This window comes from Chionomys nivalis, chromosome 19 (assembly GCF_950005125.1).
Source record: "Chionomys nivalis chromosome 19, mChiNiv1.1, whole genome shotgun sequence".
Lineage (NCBI taxonomy): Eukaryota > Metazoa > Chordata > Mammalia > Rodentia > Cricetidae > Chionomys > Chionomys nivalis.
Genome location: NC_080104.1, coordinates 8,142,198 through 8,159,116, shown reverse-complemented (window position 1 = coordinate 8,159,116; position 16,919 = coordinate 8,142,198). Strand labels below are relative to the sequence as shown.

The 16,919-nt window shown below is 44.2% G+C and overlaps 1 protein-coding gene across 1 annotated transcript in view; it reads left to right on the top strand.

Moving 5' to 3' along the window:
- The window catches only part of Kif6 (kinesin family member 6), a 312,499-nt gene that overhangs the window by 84,724 nt on the left and 210,856 nt on the right, over positions 1–16,919 (top strand). Inside the window, exon 6 of the mRNA XM_057751369.1 lies at positions 7,533–7,662. Within this exon, the coding sequence (XP_057607352.1) occupies positions 7,533–7,662 (130 nt within the window). The remainder of the gene's footprint in view (positions 1–7,532; positions 7,663–16,919) is intronic.

The following is a 16,919-nucleotide window of genomic DNA, read 5'->3' as shown; positions in this document are numbered from 1 at the left end:
TTAACACAAAGGAACCTTAAAAGCATATTGCCAGCACAGATGTCACTAAAAAAGCCTGCATGTCCATCTAGCTGACATTGTGATAAAAGCACAGTTATAGACAATAATATGATCATGTTTTTCAGAGATTGAGGAAAATCATGAATGTGGAACTGGTCTAATTATCTGATGTGGTCACAGGATGTAGGACACTGTGCATCTGCCAAGCCCCAGAGAATTCACGGCAGAGAGGGACCCCTAATGTGCACAGGGGAGAAAATAACCATCAGCAACAGAAAGAAACAAACCATTGACATAGTCAGCAACTGGGATGAGGCTCCAGGAAACCTTTGACCAGAACGATAGAAACAGAGCAGTAAAGACCAGTTGTTGTCAGGAAGAGGGTGCAGATGGAACAGCACAAAAGACTGGTGTGGCTGAAGACCGTTCTGCTGGGTACGTACGACGGCTCTCGAGCAGTACAAACCGAAGGGGTTAATATTCGTGTTCACACATGAGCACAGCATGGTGGGTGGCCCCAACACCATTGCCCCGCCTGTGATGTGTTAACAGTCCCGTAGACATTCTCGCCGGAGGACTGGAGAGCATAGCTCAGGGATGAAGAATGCACCGACCCCTCCTGCAGGTTAGACAGCTCACAACCACCTGTAACTCCAGTTCCAGTGAACTCAGTGCCCTCTTCTGGCCTCCACAGGTATCTGCACACGTGGGGTGCACACAGACACATATACGTACACATAAATAAAAACTGAAGTTTTTTTGTTTTTTTTTTAAAAAATGTTCTCATAGGAAAAAAATTGTGGTTTTTTTTTTTTAATTATTCCCTGTAGCTGATATGAATCTACAATTATCTTAAAATAAAAAGTTTGGTTTTTAAATTATCCATATGTTTATATATATATATAGATATGCACACAAATATACTTGTATGTCTTCAGTTCATTTCTATATTTAAGTAATTTAAAATGAAAATAGAAGTTGTTTCTGAAAGTACCTCGTGTCACATGCTCTAACGGGACGTCGTTAAAGTGTGTCTCCTGAGGCAAGCAGGAGACCTGTTGCTCTTAGCTGTGCAGAAATGGCCATCTGCTTTCTTTAGTTAATTTTAGTATTCCTAAATAGGAAGCACACCATTTAAGAGGGTGGTGATTTTCGTGGCTATTACTGTAAAAGAATCACAGGCTGGAGAGATGGCTCAGTGGCTGAGTGCTTACCCTCCATCAGAGGACCAGGCTTCAGATCCAAGCAGTCCTGCTGGGTGGCTCACACAGGTCTCTAATTCCAGCTCTAGAGGACCTGATGCTGCCTGGTGGCCTCTGTGGGCACAGACATACCATATAAAATAAATCTTTCAAAATCAATAAGAAGAATCAGTAGACTTCAGCATCCAGTATTGAAATCTTAGCTAAATGACACTGCGCAGCTCTCTCGTAGACACTGTCCTAAAAACTATGCAGAATCACAGTGGGGGTGCGCCCCTTGGTCACAGTGCCATTGTTCAGTGCACAGCAGCTTGACTGAGTGGAACATTTGTAAGTTGACACTTAAAAAAAAGAAGAAAAAATCGCATGGTAGCCCGTGTCTATAACATGTAAACGAGGATGTATATTCATGCCAGTGACTTCTGGGAAATTCCTGTCAAGCAAGTGGATGGTGCAGGAATGTTGTGGAGGTGGGAGGGTGTGGAGTAGAGTCAGCTCTTTCATTGATGGCTTCCATTATTGAAAGCAAGAACTTGGCTATTGTTCTTCATATGCCTTCCAGTAAGTTACAATGAGCCTACAAATTCCTACTGAGTAGCCAAATGGAAACGATTCTGTTTATAGAGAAAACACAAAGCTTGCTGCTTCCCCATCATTGAGCAGGCTGGGTACACTTAAGCAGAACTTTTCCACTTAGGTGTCCAGCTCAGGATGACCAGACGTTTTCTTGACATCTAAACAGTTTAGAAGCATTTTGTAGGGAAACTATTCACAGACCCTTCCAAGCAATCAAGTAAATAGTCTGGTGGGTTTCCATCCTGGAAGTCAGATGTTTGTTTAAGAAACACTAATACAGTCCTCTTGCAGGCCTGTAAAAATTGTAGTCAGAACCAAGGAATGAGCGGAAGTCTGAGGAAATAACGATTGTGGTGTGAGCTGGGGCCCAAGAGAGAGGGCTGGGGAAGGAAGCAACTTGATGAAAACGTTTATCACCGATCCTCATTTCCTCAGTTTCCCCTTAAAAGCAATGTTAGCCATAGTGGAGCTGGGAACATTCTCATTTCTCAGTGAGCATCCAAAGCAAGAGTGAGTACCAGAGCGGGGTTTCCAGAGCCCGGGAGAGGGTGGGACGGACAGGCTGGCAGGAGAGCTCTGGGAGACTGAGCAAGAGCAGGCCGGGCAGTGAGCCTTGTATTCAAGGAATGGGGCAGAAGCCAGTGAAGAAATGGCTGGTCATGGTGGCATGCACTTTTAATCCAAGCACTCTGGAGGCATGCACAGGTAAATCTCTGTAAGTTTGAGGCCAGTCTGGTCTACATAGCGAGTTCCAGATGGAACAAGGGTTCCACAGTAAGACTCTTTCTCAGAAACAAACCACTTCTGGGGTACCCACAAATGAGTGCTTAGCAGACTGAGCATGATCAGTGAGCTTCCACATTAGCCAGCACCTGTATCTGCCTTTCGAAAACTCCATAGACAAGAAATCAGAACATATGAGAAACAGCATCAAAAACTATTCTGACAGCAAGGTTGTAACACACAGGTGACCCCAACATGAGGGAACGCCCAGAGAAATGCAGATTAGATTCTGAGCAACGTGGCAGTAATGTTTGCATTTAATTGGTCCATTAAATTTAAAAAGTAGTATTAAAATGCCTTTTAAAGGAAGAGTAGCCACATCAGAGACCAAACTCTGTAAGTAATTCAGAAGGAAAAGTAGCGAGGTCAGACACCAGTGGTAACGACGTGGACCTGCTGCTCCGTACGCTGTCATTGTACCCAGATACAGCCCTAAGCCTCTAAGCTTGTCTCCCCAGTGAGCCTGTTCAGCATCCCTACGTGCTTGTATTTCCTGTTTAACAGTGGCAGAAAACACAAGCACGATGTGGCTTCCTCTCAAAACTTTTTCTCTTCTTTTTAATTTAGTGATGAAATAAACCCTACGGTGCTTAGCTAGATGCCCCATCTCCACTGAGTCATAGTTACTGCTGTGGCTAATGTCACGTGGCATGATTTACTCACTGGTTACATGGCCAGAAGAAACTTCCTATGGAAGAATGCACTACTGGTGATCAGGGTCTGGGCCAGGCATTTCAGGTTCTTGGCCCTTCACTCAAAGAACTGAACATGAGGACTCTCTCAGGTTTGCTTTAGAAGCAGGAGGACTTTGTTCTTAGCAAAGCAATAGGGCAGGTCATAGAGGGACACTGTTGAGACCGATAGTGGGCCACATGAGTGAGGGTACTCAAGGTCCCTAATTACTGTTCGAGGCTCCCTTTCTGAGGTTAAGGAGGAAGAGCCAGTTACTAGGATTGGCAGACTTTAGGTTATATAACCATTTTTCCTTATTGCACAATCCTTTTCCATAATGCATTTGCATTGAATTTTAATCTTATGCACACCTACTATATACAAGAATAAGATGATCAGAAGAGGATTCACCCTAAATGCTCCCCAGAGGAAGCAGTTTTGCCTTTCTTTTCTTTTCTTTTTTTTTTTTACCCACACCTAAAACCTGTTAGTCAATATCAGTCCATCTATTCTTCATACCCGGATATGCTTGAATACACATCTGGATTTGTCCAGGGATGAAGAAACTTATACTGCTGTTCGGATGGGAGGACATGTGGGCTAGCACCCTGTGGGCTGCCGGGGGAGTCTGAGGTTGCTGGGTGCATTGTCTGGGAGAAGGTGTGCACGTGTGCATGGTATGTGCAGGTAAAGAAACTAGGCTCCAAGTGCATTGTTACAAAAAAGGGGTGTGCGTAGCCTAAAACCAAATGAGGGTCCCATGGCAAATTATTCTTTGCTTGCCTGCCTCAGATGGTTGGACTCTTAACAATTCCATTGCCTTGCCCCTGTATAGGTATGGCTTGTCCCCATGCTCAGCCACAGTCAGAGATCAGGAACTTTTCCCCTGGGGCACAAATGGAGCTGGCTGGGAAATAAAGACAAGGGAGCCAAAATCAGCCTCAGTATGTGCCCACCTTTAAAGGACTGGGATAGGTAGTTTTCAACACTGGCCCATACACCACATCCATACATATGCGGATAGCACCAGGACCAATCAAATCAGAAACCCTTGTGAGAACTGCTGGGTTAAATGAGACAGTGCAGCTGCCCTGGGGACAAGGTGATGTTCAATGGGTGTGACCCCTGCTCCTATGGGCAGGAGTAGGTTTAGGGCTAGTTAGGATTCAGGTCAGAGCTCCAGTGCTAGGTTAGAGCTCGGGCTGGGGTTATTGTTCAGTTTAGGGCTAGGATTAGGATTAATTCTGGGGTTGTGCAGGCCTCTTGTTGGGCTGTGATGAGAGTGTAAGACCTGGGATTATGTTTATGACTAGGGTTAAGGTGAGTTGTTATTGCCTCCCTTTCTCTGAGTTCTCCCTTCTGGGGTCTTGTAGGGAAGGAGTGATATTCAGTCTTATGTTCATCCTTCATTCACTATAGGAGAATTCTTTTATTCATGAGAAGTGCTTTTTTACTTTTAATATTATACTATTTCATCACTTATTTTCTGACTTCATCTTCAAATATTACTTAATGTTTTTCATCTTGATGGTGAGCTCAGGGGTTTAGAAAGAATCCTGTCTTCCGTGTCCCGGAGGCTGAATTTAGCCAAAGTGTATTGAGCTAGTCAGAGTCAAAATCTAAGGTATAAAGGAGTCTGCTCAAAATAGAACACAGCTCATCTGTCAATCAGAACACAGCTCATCTATGTCAGTTATAACACAGCTCATCTATGTCAATCAGAACATAGCTCATCTATATCAATTATAACACGGTTTATCTGTGTCAATCAGAACATAGCCTGTATATATCAATCGGAACACAGCTCATCCGTGTCAATCAGAACACAGCTCATCCGTGTCAATCAGAACACAGCTTATATATGTCAATCAGAACACAGCTCATCTGTGTCAGTCAGAACACAGCCTGTACATATCAATCAGAACACAGCTTATCCGTGTCAACCAGAATACAGTTCATCCGGGTCAATAAGAACACAACTCGTCTGTGTCAATCAGAACACAGCTCATCCATATCAATCAGAACACAGCTCGTCTATGTCAATAAGAACACAGCTCATCTATGTCAATCAAAACACTGCTCATCTATGTCAATCAGAACACAGCTCGTCTATGTCAATCAGAACACAGCTCGTCTATGTCAATCAGAACACAGCTTGTCTATGTCAATCAGAACATTGCTCGTCTGTGTCAATCAGAACACAGCTCATCCATGTCAATCAGAACACAGCTTGTCTATGTCCATCATAACAGCTCATTTTTGTCAATTATAAGAGGCTTCAGGCCTTCTGAGCACTTATGAGTCATATTTAAAAATAAAATAAATTGCCCTTGTTTCGGCTAAGGGAAGGGAGTTTTTCTATCTCTGTGGGTGTTATTGAAGGGGACGAAAGGAGCCATGGCAGGAGAGTAGCACACCTCCAGGGCACACTGCCTGCAGGTGTGCTGCCGGACAAGTTACATTTTCTTATTGCAGTTAGTATTTTAGGTGCCCACAAATTATACAAAAAGGCCAGATACTTCCTTGCAAAATGGGAAAAAATTAATTATGGTATTTGAAACATCTTCATTTAAAAGGTAACCTTTTCCTAAATAAGTTTTTCCTTATTCACATACTTTATTTAAAAAATAACTTTTTATTCTTGAGAATTTCATATATCTATAGAATGAAGCTCCATCCTGAATTTCCTTCCTCCAACTCCTCCACTTCTCTTCCGTGTGTCACCCTCCAAACTTTGTCTCCTTTTTTATAACCCACTGAGTCTAATTAGTGCTGTGTATGCCCTCTTGGGTGTGAAGACCCTATTGCTGATGACATCACACACTCTGTCTGAAGGACGGAGAGAAGCCAGTCTCAAGCTGACTGTGAAACTTCCTTCCTGCTGACTGGCTTTCATAATGTCCAAAGGTGCTGTACAGGCTGCTGGGCTGGAGAAGTCCTCAGTGATCTTACTCAGGGATGGACCCCTCATGGTGCAGTGCTAACCTGCCAGACAGGATGTGCCCACTGGTGCAGTAGTGACATGACAGTCAGGGCTAGCTCACCATTTCTGCTTAGGCTTGAGGCCTGTTCCTCAGGAGGGAAACACAGGCTGGCACTGTATTCCTGAGAAGGTCACTGTCTAGGGTAGAGCCTGCTACTGTTGTTTGCTAAATGGTCATGCTGTGAAATTACCATGTGAGTATTTATGCTGATCCCCATAGTCCTGGGCATTCCTCAGCTTTGGTCAGAGAATCTTCTTTTGCAGTGGGTAGCAGTCAATGCATAGATGTGTTACTGGGCCAAGTGCAGAGAATAAGTTTTAGAGCTCAGCCCTATATAGGATGTGTTTATCAACTTCTGCCCCAGTAAGTAAGGTTTTATGGTTGGGAATGGCATGTCCATGTGCTTTTTCTCGACAGAGAAAGTGTCCCGGGTGGCACCAGCCTTTCTTCAACACCATGAAGTTTGAAGTTTGAAGCAAGTGAAACACCCAGAGATGGCCTTTGGCAAAACCTCCCTTGGGAGGGAACCTTCTGTAGCCACTCTGAGAATCAGACCTGCAGGTCTTTGGAGGAGGGTTTGGAGTTTTCCAAGCCTATAGGAACCTGCTGCAGGAAGTCTGGGAAGGACTAGGAGAGAATGTCAACTGCCCTCTCGGGGAGCAGGGTTGGCAGGGAACAGGCTGGCTCTGGGACAGCCTAGGGAAGCTGGAGTAGTGGATATGATTCCAAGGCTCTGGTGGGAAATGCCAGAGCAGGAAAAAGTAAGGTCCTAGAAATGGATTTGATGGACGAGCTATTCTTTATCATAAACTTTTTGACAATGATTTTTATGCCTTGATGAGAAAAATCCAAGAGAATCCCTCCAAGAAGACTGATGACCATCCAAGTTTTCTTCCCGTGTCAGCTGCCTATGAATTAGGGTATCATGTACATTGGGCATGATAAGACAGAAAAAAGATCAGTGTGTTGCCCACATAAGAAACTGGATTATGACCTGTCCCCCCCAATGGTATCACTTCATTTAATGATACAGAGGAAGAAAGTTAACAGCTTTCTATTCAATAAAACATGTATTTTAAGATGGTTTAATGACCTGGAGATTGCAGTGACATACAGCTCTCAATTGGGTGGTTGATATTTTTCCAGGCTCGGGCTGTTTAAAAGCCCTCTCCAGGGGTGTCATTTTTTAGTGCTGATTCAGCAGTGTCTGGGGTCGCCTGGGTTTGTTCCTACTGGATGGTTTGGGAACACGCGATGGCTGCGACATTTCCAGGTCTTCCTGCAGCACTTGTTCCCGTGCTTGCTTTCTCCCCAGGAAAGTGACAATATTGGAGGACCCTGATCAGCACATTCACCTGAAAAACCTGTCTCTTCACCAGGCAACAACCGAGGAGGAAGCTTTGAACTTGCTCTTCTTGGGGGATACCAACAGGATGATTGCGGAGGTAACAGCATCTCTCCTCAGATGACTTTTCCAAAATCAGGAGTCATACTAGAATCTGGAGGCTGCAAAGACCTTCAAAATGATCTTGTTAAAATCTCATGTTGCAAACTAGCAAACCTGAATCCGCAGAAATGAGCTCTTCCCTGGTCACCTGGTGAGGTGGTCAGCTTTAATTGTCAACTTGACACAGCCTAAACTCATTTGGGAAAAGAGTCCCAGTGAGCATTGGCCCATGGCTCCAGTGTGTGACCCAGCCCACCATGGGTGGCCCTGTTCCCTAGGCTGAGCACAAGCAAGCAGAGCGTGTGTGCGGTTGTTTCTCTTTGCTCTTGACTTTGAGTGTGACTTCCCCACAGTGATGAATGTGACCTGTGACTGTGGGAAAAGCAAACCCTTCCTGCCCAGTTGCTCTTTGTCAGGATCCCCCTCCACCCCCTTCTACTCTTGAAGTACCAGTTCTTTATTCAGATAGGAAGCTGGGACATGTACTCCATTTGAAGATTTCTTTTTTTGCTATAACATTGTGGACGTCCCCTCCCTCGCGCAAGAACAGCAATCTGGTCAAGGCCAAGGGAGCCAGGGAAGACACCTAGACCTTGTGGTCCCAGTCCACTGCTTTGCCACATGCTCTGTCTTCTCACTTCCCTACTTTAATACAGATTGTTTTGCTTCTAATCGGTGACAGCTCATAAAACATCTTCATTATAAGATGCATAATTTTTGAAATTGAAAACCATAAGGTACAGTTCACTCTTCTTGCTCTCAGATTGTCGGTCTGGTGACATGTGTTTATGTCCCTGAGTGTTTTCATTTAGTTTGTGAGTTAATATTTGTAAGACACTCAGAAAAGCCATGGAACACAGGAGGTTGTATGTCATATGTCCCAGGGCCAGGTTTCAGACACGCTCATACTCAAAAGCATCCTTTGGTTATCTATTTAATCAGGTTTCTTTGTTTTGTCTGAGACTTCTAGACAGCAGCCAGGATTGACCCAAACCTTAACCAGTTCCTGTCCAGGGTTGGAGGATCATGAGACTCCATTCAGCCACACCTCACTGAGAGGAAATGAATGGTGCAGTGGTGGTGGTGCAGTTGACCATGTGGGAGCAAGTCTCTTATGGGTGCTTACAGCTATCTAGTGGCTTTCTTCTTAATTTTTGTAAAAGAATATTGTATATGTATGGCTCTTTTGCCCACATGTATGTCTGTTTACCTTGTACATACCTGATGCCCAGAGAAGCCAGATTCCCTGGAACTGGAGTTACAGATGGTTGCGAGCTGTCCTGTGGGTGCTGGAAGTCAAACCTGGGTCCTCTACAGAAGCAGCCAATGCTCTTAACCTCTGAGCCATCTCTCCAGCCCTGGGACTTTCTTTTAAATCATTCTTTCAGATTTCCATGGTTCATATTATTGCTGATGGCAAGCGGAAGGTGGGAAGCACATAGCAATAGAACGTCTCCGCAGAATGGTATGTTTTCAGTTGGATGTCCTACCCTGGGAATGCACTCTTCTTAAACCTAAAAGTAATAAACCCAGATTCAAAGCATGATGTTGACATCTTATTACAATGAGTAATGGGCACGTAGTTTTGTTGATATTTTTCTACTAATTTTTTATGTGTGTATATGTGGTGTGTGCATGTGTGTATGTTGACGTGTGTGTCTGCACATGCAGGTGGAGGCCAGAGGTTGATATTAGGTCTCTTCCTTGATCATTCTTCTGCCTTATGTATTGAGGCAGGAGCTCTCACCTGAAGCCAGAGCTCACCAATTTGTCCAGTTTGGATAACTAGCTTGGTTCAGAGGTCACTAGCTCCACTTGCTGAGTGCTCCGAGTATAGGCAAGCTGTTCATACCTGCCCAACATTTTTGTGGGTATTGGGGATCTGAATTCTGCCCCTCACACTTGTGAGGCAAGCACTTTCCACATTGTCTTAGTTCCTTTTCTATTGGAATGGCAAAGCACCAATGCAACTAATAAAAGAAAGCTTTTCATTTTGGACTCATGGTTTCAGAGGGTTAGAACCCATGACCATCATGGTGGGGGCATGGTGCCAGGCATGGCACTACAGCAGTTAGCTGAGAGCTCATATCTTGAGACAGCAATCATAGGCATGGAGAGAGAGACTTAACTGGGAATGACATTAGCTCTTTAAATCCCTGAGCCCAACCCTAGGGACAAATCTCCTCCAACAAGGCCACACCTCCAAATCCTTCACAAACAGTTCCACCAATTGGTGACTAAGCATTCAAATCTATGAGCCATTTTCATCCAAACAAACACATGCTCTGAGCCATCTCTCCGCCAGTTGTTTACTACCTGGATTGTTTTAAATACACTGACCACCCTACGTGGCCTGATTATGCCACATGCATGTAAGGACTCTGGAATTGTTTCCTTCATTGGAAGGAAGTTCACATGGGCTTTCATCTCATGTCTCATTCTGGTTTCTGTGTTTTTCCCATGAGGTCATCTGGAATATTCTTATTGTTTCCAGTAGCTGAAGGTTATGGACTGAAGACAGATTTAAAAATGAGCGCAGGTAAAAGAGGAAAGTCTAAGGAGGAATCTGACTGTCTCTGTGCACAGGTTTACTAAGAGCAAGCCAGGAGATGCAGAATGCAGAAGGGTTTATGGGAAGGAGAAGCACTTTTGAATGCTGTGTTGAGACAAGTAGGCAAGCCCAGCAATGATACCAGCCTTCCTCAAGGGTGACTCTTTGCTTGTGGCATTGCCCTGTCTTCAGTGGGTTTTGAGAAAGTTCTGACCCTCTTTCACCACATCCTCTGAGAGTTTGAGTGTTTGGCCATTTGTTACTTCTGAGTTTGCATTAGTAGTAGATAAATCCCCATCAGGCAATAGGACGGACATGTGAGTCTGTGAGGTGGAAAACCTGGCAGGTACATTTCACAAAGGGCATTTCTTGAGACTTTTCAAAATGGTTTAAAATTCTGTAGAGTCAACTAAAACTCGTGTGTGTGTTTGTGTATGTGTGTGTGTGTATGTATGGTGTGTGTGTATAATGTATATATGGTATGTGTGTGTTTACATAGTGTCTGTGTATGTGTGGTGTGTATGGTGTGATGTGGTGTGGTGTGGTGTGGTATGGTATGGTATGGTATTGTGTGTGTGTGTGCTGAAGCCCAAAGCTGATACCGAGAACATCCCTCAATAACTCTCCACTTTATTCACTACAGCAGTATTCCTTACTAGACCCCTGCTCATCAGTTTCCCCTCCAGTTCTGCTGTTCATACATTAATATGTGTTCCATGTGCTCAGTTTCCTGTGTTTGCCTTTCTTTCTGCCCTTTGGTAAAATCAATGGTCATAGTCATGTCCTTCAGTAGACTTGTCATACAAAGAAGACACTTTGCACACATTTTAAAAGCTACATTACTTATTCACTTATTCATTTATGTGTATGTATTTGTACATGTGCATGCACATGCCAAAGCACACATGTGTGCCAGAGGACACCATGTGGGTCCTGGGAATCAAACTCAGGTCTTTGGTGCTGGCAGCAACCTCCTTTACCCACTGAGCCATCTCCCTTGCCCTCCATGCATTGTTTCTAGTTCTTGATTTCCTGGGGGAAGCAGAGCTTGAAGGAGTCTGTGCCTTGCGGAATCTCACACAGTTTAGTGTGTGGCAGTGAGGCTCTGCCCTCGTCCCCTGGTTCAGAAGCTTACATCCCTTCATGCCACGCCATCACATCGACATCTGTCAGCTATTTCAAGTATGGATGCTCTTCTTGGTTATCTGAAAAGTATTCCAAGTATTTAGCATTTTTGTTTATCTCTTGAATTCAATGAAAGCGACCACTTACACATAAAACTGTAAATGAAGACTGTCGGCTCCTGGAAATTCCTTATTATTCAGTCTGTCAAGTCTGTCATGGATCACAGGCTAGCTGTCGGAATGTAATCTGTCAGCACAGAACGAGCTTCCCATGATAAAAAGAACACACTAATCATTTCTTTAAAAAAAATTCCCAGTTTCCTTTTACACAGACATCTTTAGGAGTTGCCATGGGAACTAGAAAACATTTGCTAAACAAAGCCTGATATGTAGGATACAAGGTGGAGTGCGGTTTCCTTTCATAGCCAGCCTCTTCCAGAGAAGTTAGTAAAACTTCTTCATGTTTATCCAGAAGCCTTAACTCCTGCCATCCTACCACTGCTTTGAACAATGCTTGATTGTGTCCTGAGGGCAATTTTTTCCCAGTTGAGTGCTGAGCCAAAGAGTGTGAATATTGTAAAAACTGAACCGCGAGTGACCCTACCCCAGGCCCCCCATAACTGGTGTGACTTGATATAGCTCTAGTCTCATACTTGAGCTGTTCCTGTCAGTCAGTCAAATGTGATTGGAGGAGGCATGTTGTACATGCTTGTCAGCCCATCCACTTCCCTCTGGGTCCCCTGGCATGTTCCTGGACCAGCCCTACCTCTAACACTCTACCCACACAAGGTGGAGTGCCAGCCTGGACCAGAACATCCCAGAGGACTTACAGGCTACAGTTTCAGGCTTGGTAGACTTGAAATGAACTTCACTAAGGTGAGTAGCGTGGACTAAGGAGGTCAGGCAAGTTACGTGAGACGATGTGATTGTTAATCTTGGTTGCCAGCCTGACTGTAACTCGAAGGAACTTTAATCCAGAAATGGAAGGCACACTTGTGTGAGGCAAGAAGACAGGCCTTTAATCCAGACCTGGAGGTTGGAAGGTATTCCTTTAATCTGGGCCATGCCTTCTGCTGGCACAGAATGGAAGAAGGAAGGGCTTGTCCTTCACCCACTTGCCCTCGCCATGCCCTCACATCCATTGCTGCACTGGCACTGGAGCCTACTCCACTGAGATTCCAGCATACACAGAACACCAGCTGAGACACCCAGCCTCGTGGGACGAAGCAGCTATTATATTCTTGAACTTTCCATTCACAACTAGCTATTGTTAGACTCTAAGTCATTTCAGTAAATTCCTATGGGAATAAATTTTCTCCCCAACCCCACCCCTGACTAATACAGATTTTGGTACCAGAAGTTGATATCAGGACTGGGGTATTGCTGTGACAGGCCTGACCATGTTTTCATTTGGAGAAATTTGGACTTTGATACTTTGGATTAGAAAAGCAGTGGAATGCTTTAAGCACTGCTTGATGAGCCAAACTAGTAGGAGCATGGAAGCTGAGTTGTTTGAACTGTTGGGGGCTCACTTAAGAGGTTTCAGAGAAGAATTTTAGTATGTTGCCTGGAGATCATTCTTGTGAAGAACGTGGCTTCTTTTTGCTCTTGTCCAAATAGTCTGCCCGAGGCTAAAGTGAAAAGTTTTAGATTAATTCCATTGGTAGAAGAAATCTCAAAACAGCCTAGTATAGACTCTGTTGTGTGGATATTAGTGATAACTCTGATGAAGATTTATAATGAAAAGGAACAAGCTACGCATGGGTAAACTACAAAAAGTAAATTTTGAGAAGCAAAAGAATACCAGGAAGTAGGATGGAGCTAAGTCCTGAGTTCAAGGAGATAAACAGATTAAGAAATGAAATAAAGGGAATGGTGACCTCAGGGCAAGGTCTCACCTATCTAAGTTCCTAACTTGTGGAAAGCTTAGAGGCAGGTGTGGTGGAGCACATCTTTAATCCCAGCACTGGGAAGGCAGAGACTGGCAGATCTCTGAGTTTGAAGCCAACCTTGTCTACAGAACAAGTTTCAGGACAGCCAATCCTAGGCAGTGAAGGACAGAAAGCTGGTGAAGATGTAACTGACCGGGAGCGCCATGTTCCACCCCAGGAAGCCACAGAACCTGACAGCTTTGGCCGCGTGGTTCTGGGTTTAGAGAAAGGAGTTACAGAATAAAGCCACCGAGGCCAGGCATTGCCAGGGGTGCCCCTGAATGGAGGCCTACTAGAGAGGCCATTGCATGAAGCCGTGAAGTTAAAGCTGGACTACCTTGGAGAACCCAGTATGTTAGTGATGCCAGAGTCATGGACACCTGCCGAGGAGAGCTGCTGTCAGGCAGTGGAACCAGCCCAAGAGAGAGAAGTGTGTTTCAGCAAAACCGAACAGAATTGGAGATCTGAAGAGCATTTTGAGATTAGACATGGAGATGCAGAGTTTGGAGTTTTCCCATCTGGTTTTTAGTCTTGCTTTGGTCCACTATTTCCCTTCCCCATGTTTTGGAATGGTAATATATATCCTGTGACATTATATGTTGGAAGTATGTCATCTGCTTTTTGATTTTGAATTATTTTACAGGGGATTAGAGTAAATACATTTCATGAATCTCAGAAGAGACTTTGCACATTGGACTTTAAAACATTGTTGAGATGGTGATGGTCTATGGGGACTTCTGCTGTTGGACTAAAAGCATTTTGCATTATGATATTGTTACTGTTGGACCCTAGAGTCCAAACACCGAGGAGGAGTTGCCCCAAGAGACCACCTTTCACACCACAACTGATGTAAAAGCATGCAAATTTTATTAATTCTGTCATGACAGTGTTTGGGAAGCCGAAAGACCCCGAATAGCTGGTACAAGCTACTTTTAAAGGAAAAAGCCACAGAAGCAAGGGGGTGTCTGGGGGTTGTTCTTTGACTATTATGATTGGCTTATTCAAAAGGGCTATTACCAATAATTGGCTGGAGAGCCAGATCAGATGAGATAAGAGGTCACTTTGACCCCATTTACCAGGGACTGAGTCAAAACATACATGGGTGGGTAATTGTTTAGGAACTGAGTCAACATCTTATAGGTTATCTTGCCCCAGTTTCTGGAGAACATACGTGCATGTATAGCTGTTAGGTCCTTGGTTCCCAGGGGGGAAGGGGGGAGCATTACTTTTGACACTGAGAGGCCTCAGAATTGTCAGAAATGGGTTCAGAATTGTCTTAAAGTTCTACATTGCAAGCTTATGGGGGCCAGGGAGTGGAATGTGGCAGTTTGAATGTAATTGGCCCCCATAATCTCATAAGGAGTAGCACTATTAAGAGGTGTGGCTTTGTTGGAGGAAGTGTGTCACTGTGGGCTTTGTGGTTTCCTGTGCTCAGGATACTGCCCATGTTTCAGTAGACTTCCTGTTGCCTGCAAGATGTAGGACTCTCAACTCCTCCATCACCGCAGATGCCTGCATGCTTCCACGCATCCCACAATGATGATAATACACTGAGCCTTTGAAACTGTACACGAGCTCCTTCAATTAAATGTTTTCTTTATAAAAGTTGCTGTCATCGTGGTGTCTTTTCACGACAGTAGAAAACCCCAGCTACGACAGTGAGAATTATGTGAGCAGCCCATGCATCTGTTCAATACAACAGAGTTCGAAAGGCCTGCTAGTTGGCTGGAAAGGAAGAAAAGCCTGTAGCAATTTGAAGTTTTGATGTTTTTATAAAATGTTTTATTTTGTATGTATGTGGGCATCATATGTATAAGTCAGAGGATAGCTAGCAAAGTCACCTCTCTCTTTCCATTTGTGGGTCCTGGGGACTGACCTCTCCTCCTTAGGCTTGGTGGCAAGCTCCTTACCCATGAAGCCATCTCACCCACCCCCCACTCCACCCCTGCAGGGAAGAAAATTTGCTGAACTTCAAGAGGACCCAGTTTCAGATTCCAGTATCCATGTCAGACAACTCACAACTGCCTCTAGCTCCAGCTGCAGGGGATTCAACACACACAAGTTTTAAAAATAAGTATTTTAAAATAAATAAATAAATAAATAAGGTTGATCCACAGTCACCTGTTTGTCCCAATTTAGGCATAGGGCATGAGCAGAGCCAGCCATCAGGAAGTTAGAACAGTTCTTTTTATTTATTATAGATTAATGGGTTATGATTACATTTATTTGTGTCATGCCTCATGGGTACTGTGTGAGATAGAGTGATTACATCACCTAGCTAATGTATTAGTCATTTTTATCTCTTTGGATGGGATGTGCTTATGGCTGGGCACCATGGCTGATGCCCTGACATCAGGGATGGAAAGTGCCACCCTCAGGTCACATCACCACTATTGTCTTCTGAATACGGGTCCTTGATAATTTATGAAAGTTGATAACTCAGAAACGCATTCACTGTCGGCCTCCCCATCAGCCAGCTTCCTGTGCCTTATGCTATCCCTCTTCACAGAATGAAATTCCCTCAACTTGTCCACAGAGAGGGACCTTTGGGACTTACCACATTCTCATGCTTGTTGGCCTCATGAGTAAACATCTTGCAAATGCTTAATGCTTTAGGGGTTGGCATTATTGTGTAGAAGGCAAATAAGCTGGATCCAGGAACAGCCTTGCCTGTTGGTGAACACACATCAGACAGATTCCAACACTTTTTAAATCTGTGAGCTCCAGACATTTTGGAAGAGGTTACTTTCCAAATATCTAGTCTACCAGAAAAGTTTATGGGGCTGTATAAATTATTTTCCCAAGAGCTACTAAAGTCTTTATACCTAACTCTTTGCTTGAAATAAAATCCCAGATTTATGTGAATATGTGGCTGTGCTTCGGAGGCTCCCAGACCTCTAGAGTGAGCTGTGTGACCCAGCGAAGTGTGGATGTGCTTGGGAGAGTATGTGGAGTGGGTTAATTGACTTGATGCCAAAGTTATGGGAGCGGCTACCTCTGGACCTGCATACAAGAGCGCCGGGGTAGCACAGGAAGAATAGAGTGGATTCACTGTGTGGCTGTGCTCATTAACACCTCGCGGAAGCCCAGAACTCCTTGTGTGGCGTGAGAATCAGATAAGAGGATTTTAATTACAAATGGGCCATCAGAGGGTCGGTAACACAGCCTTGCAAGAACCCGTGTGAAAGACATGTTAGCTGTAGGGAATTAGCAAGCTTCATGGTTTGAGAGTCCAGGCAAAACAAAATATACAGCAGGAGATATGTATTCCAACCCCTATCTTCTTACAGTCAGAATCGCATCCTGTGACTCTTGGTTCCTAAGAGGCAGCTGTAAGTCTTCGCAAAAGATGCGCTGGTGATTCCAATCTTATCTGATCTGTTATGTGCACACACGAGATAAAAGCCAAAGAGAACTGTGATTTTGTGTGCTCAATGTTTGCCAGGCATTTCCTTCTCAGATTTTATATATGACCTGTATTAGAAAGAAATATGCAATGCAATCGAATAGTGTTTTAAAACTATTTAGTGTGTTTTTATGTTATATGTGTGTGAGAGAGAGTCTGTGACAGTCATGTACATGTGAGTTCGGTGCCCATGGAGGCTAGCAGAAGGTGTTGGATCCCCTGAACCTGAGTTACAGGCAGTTG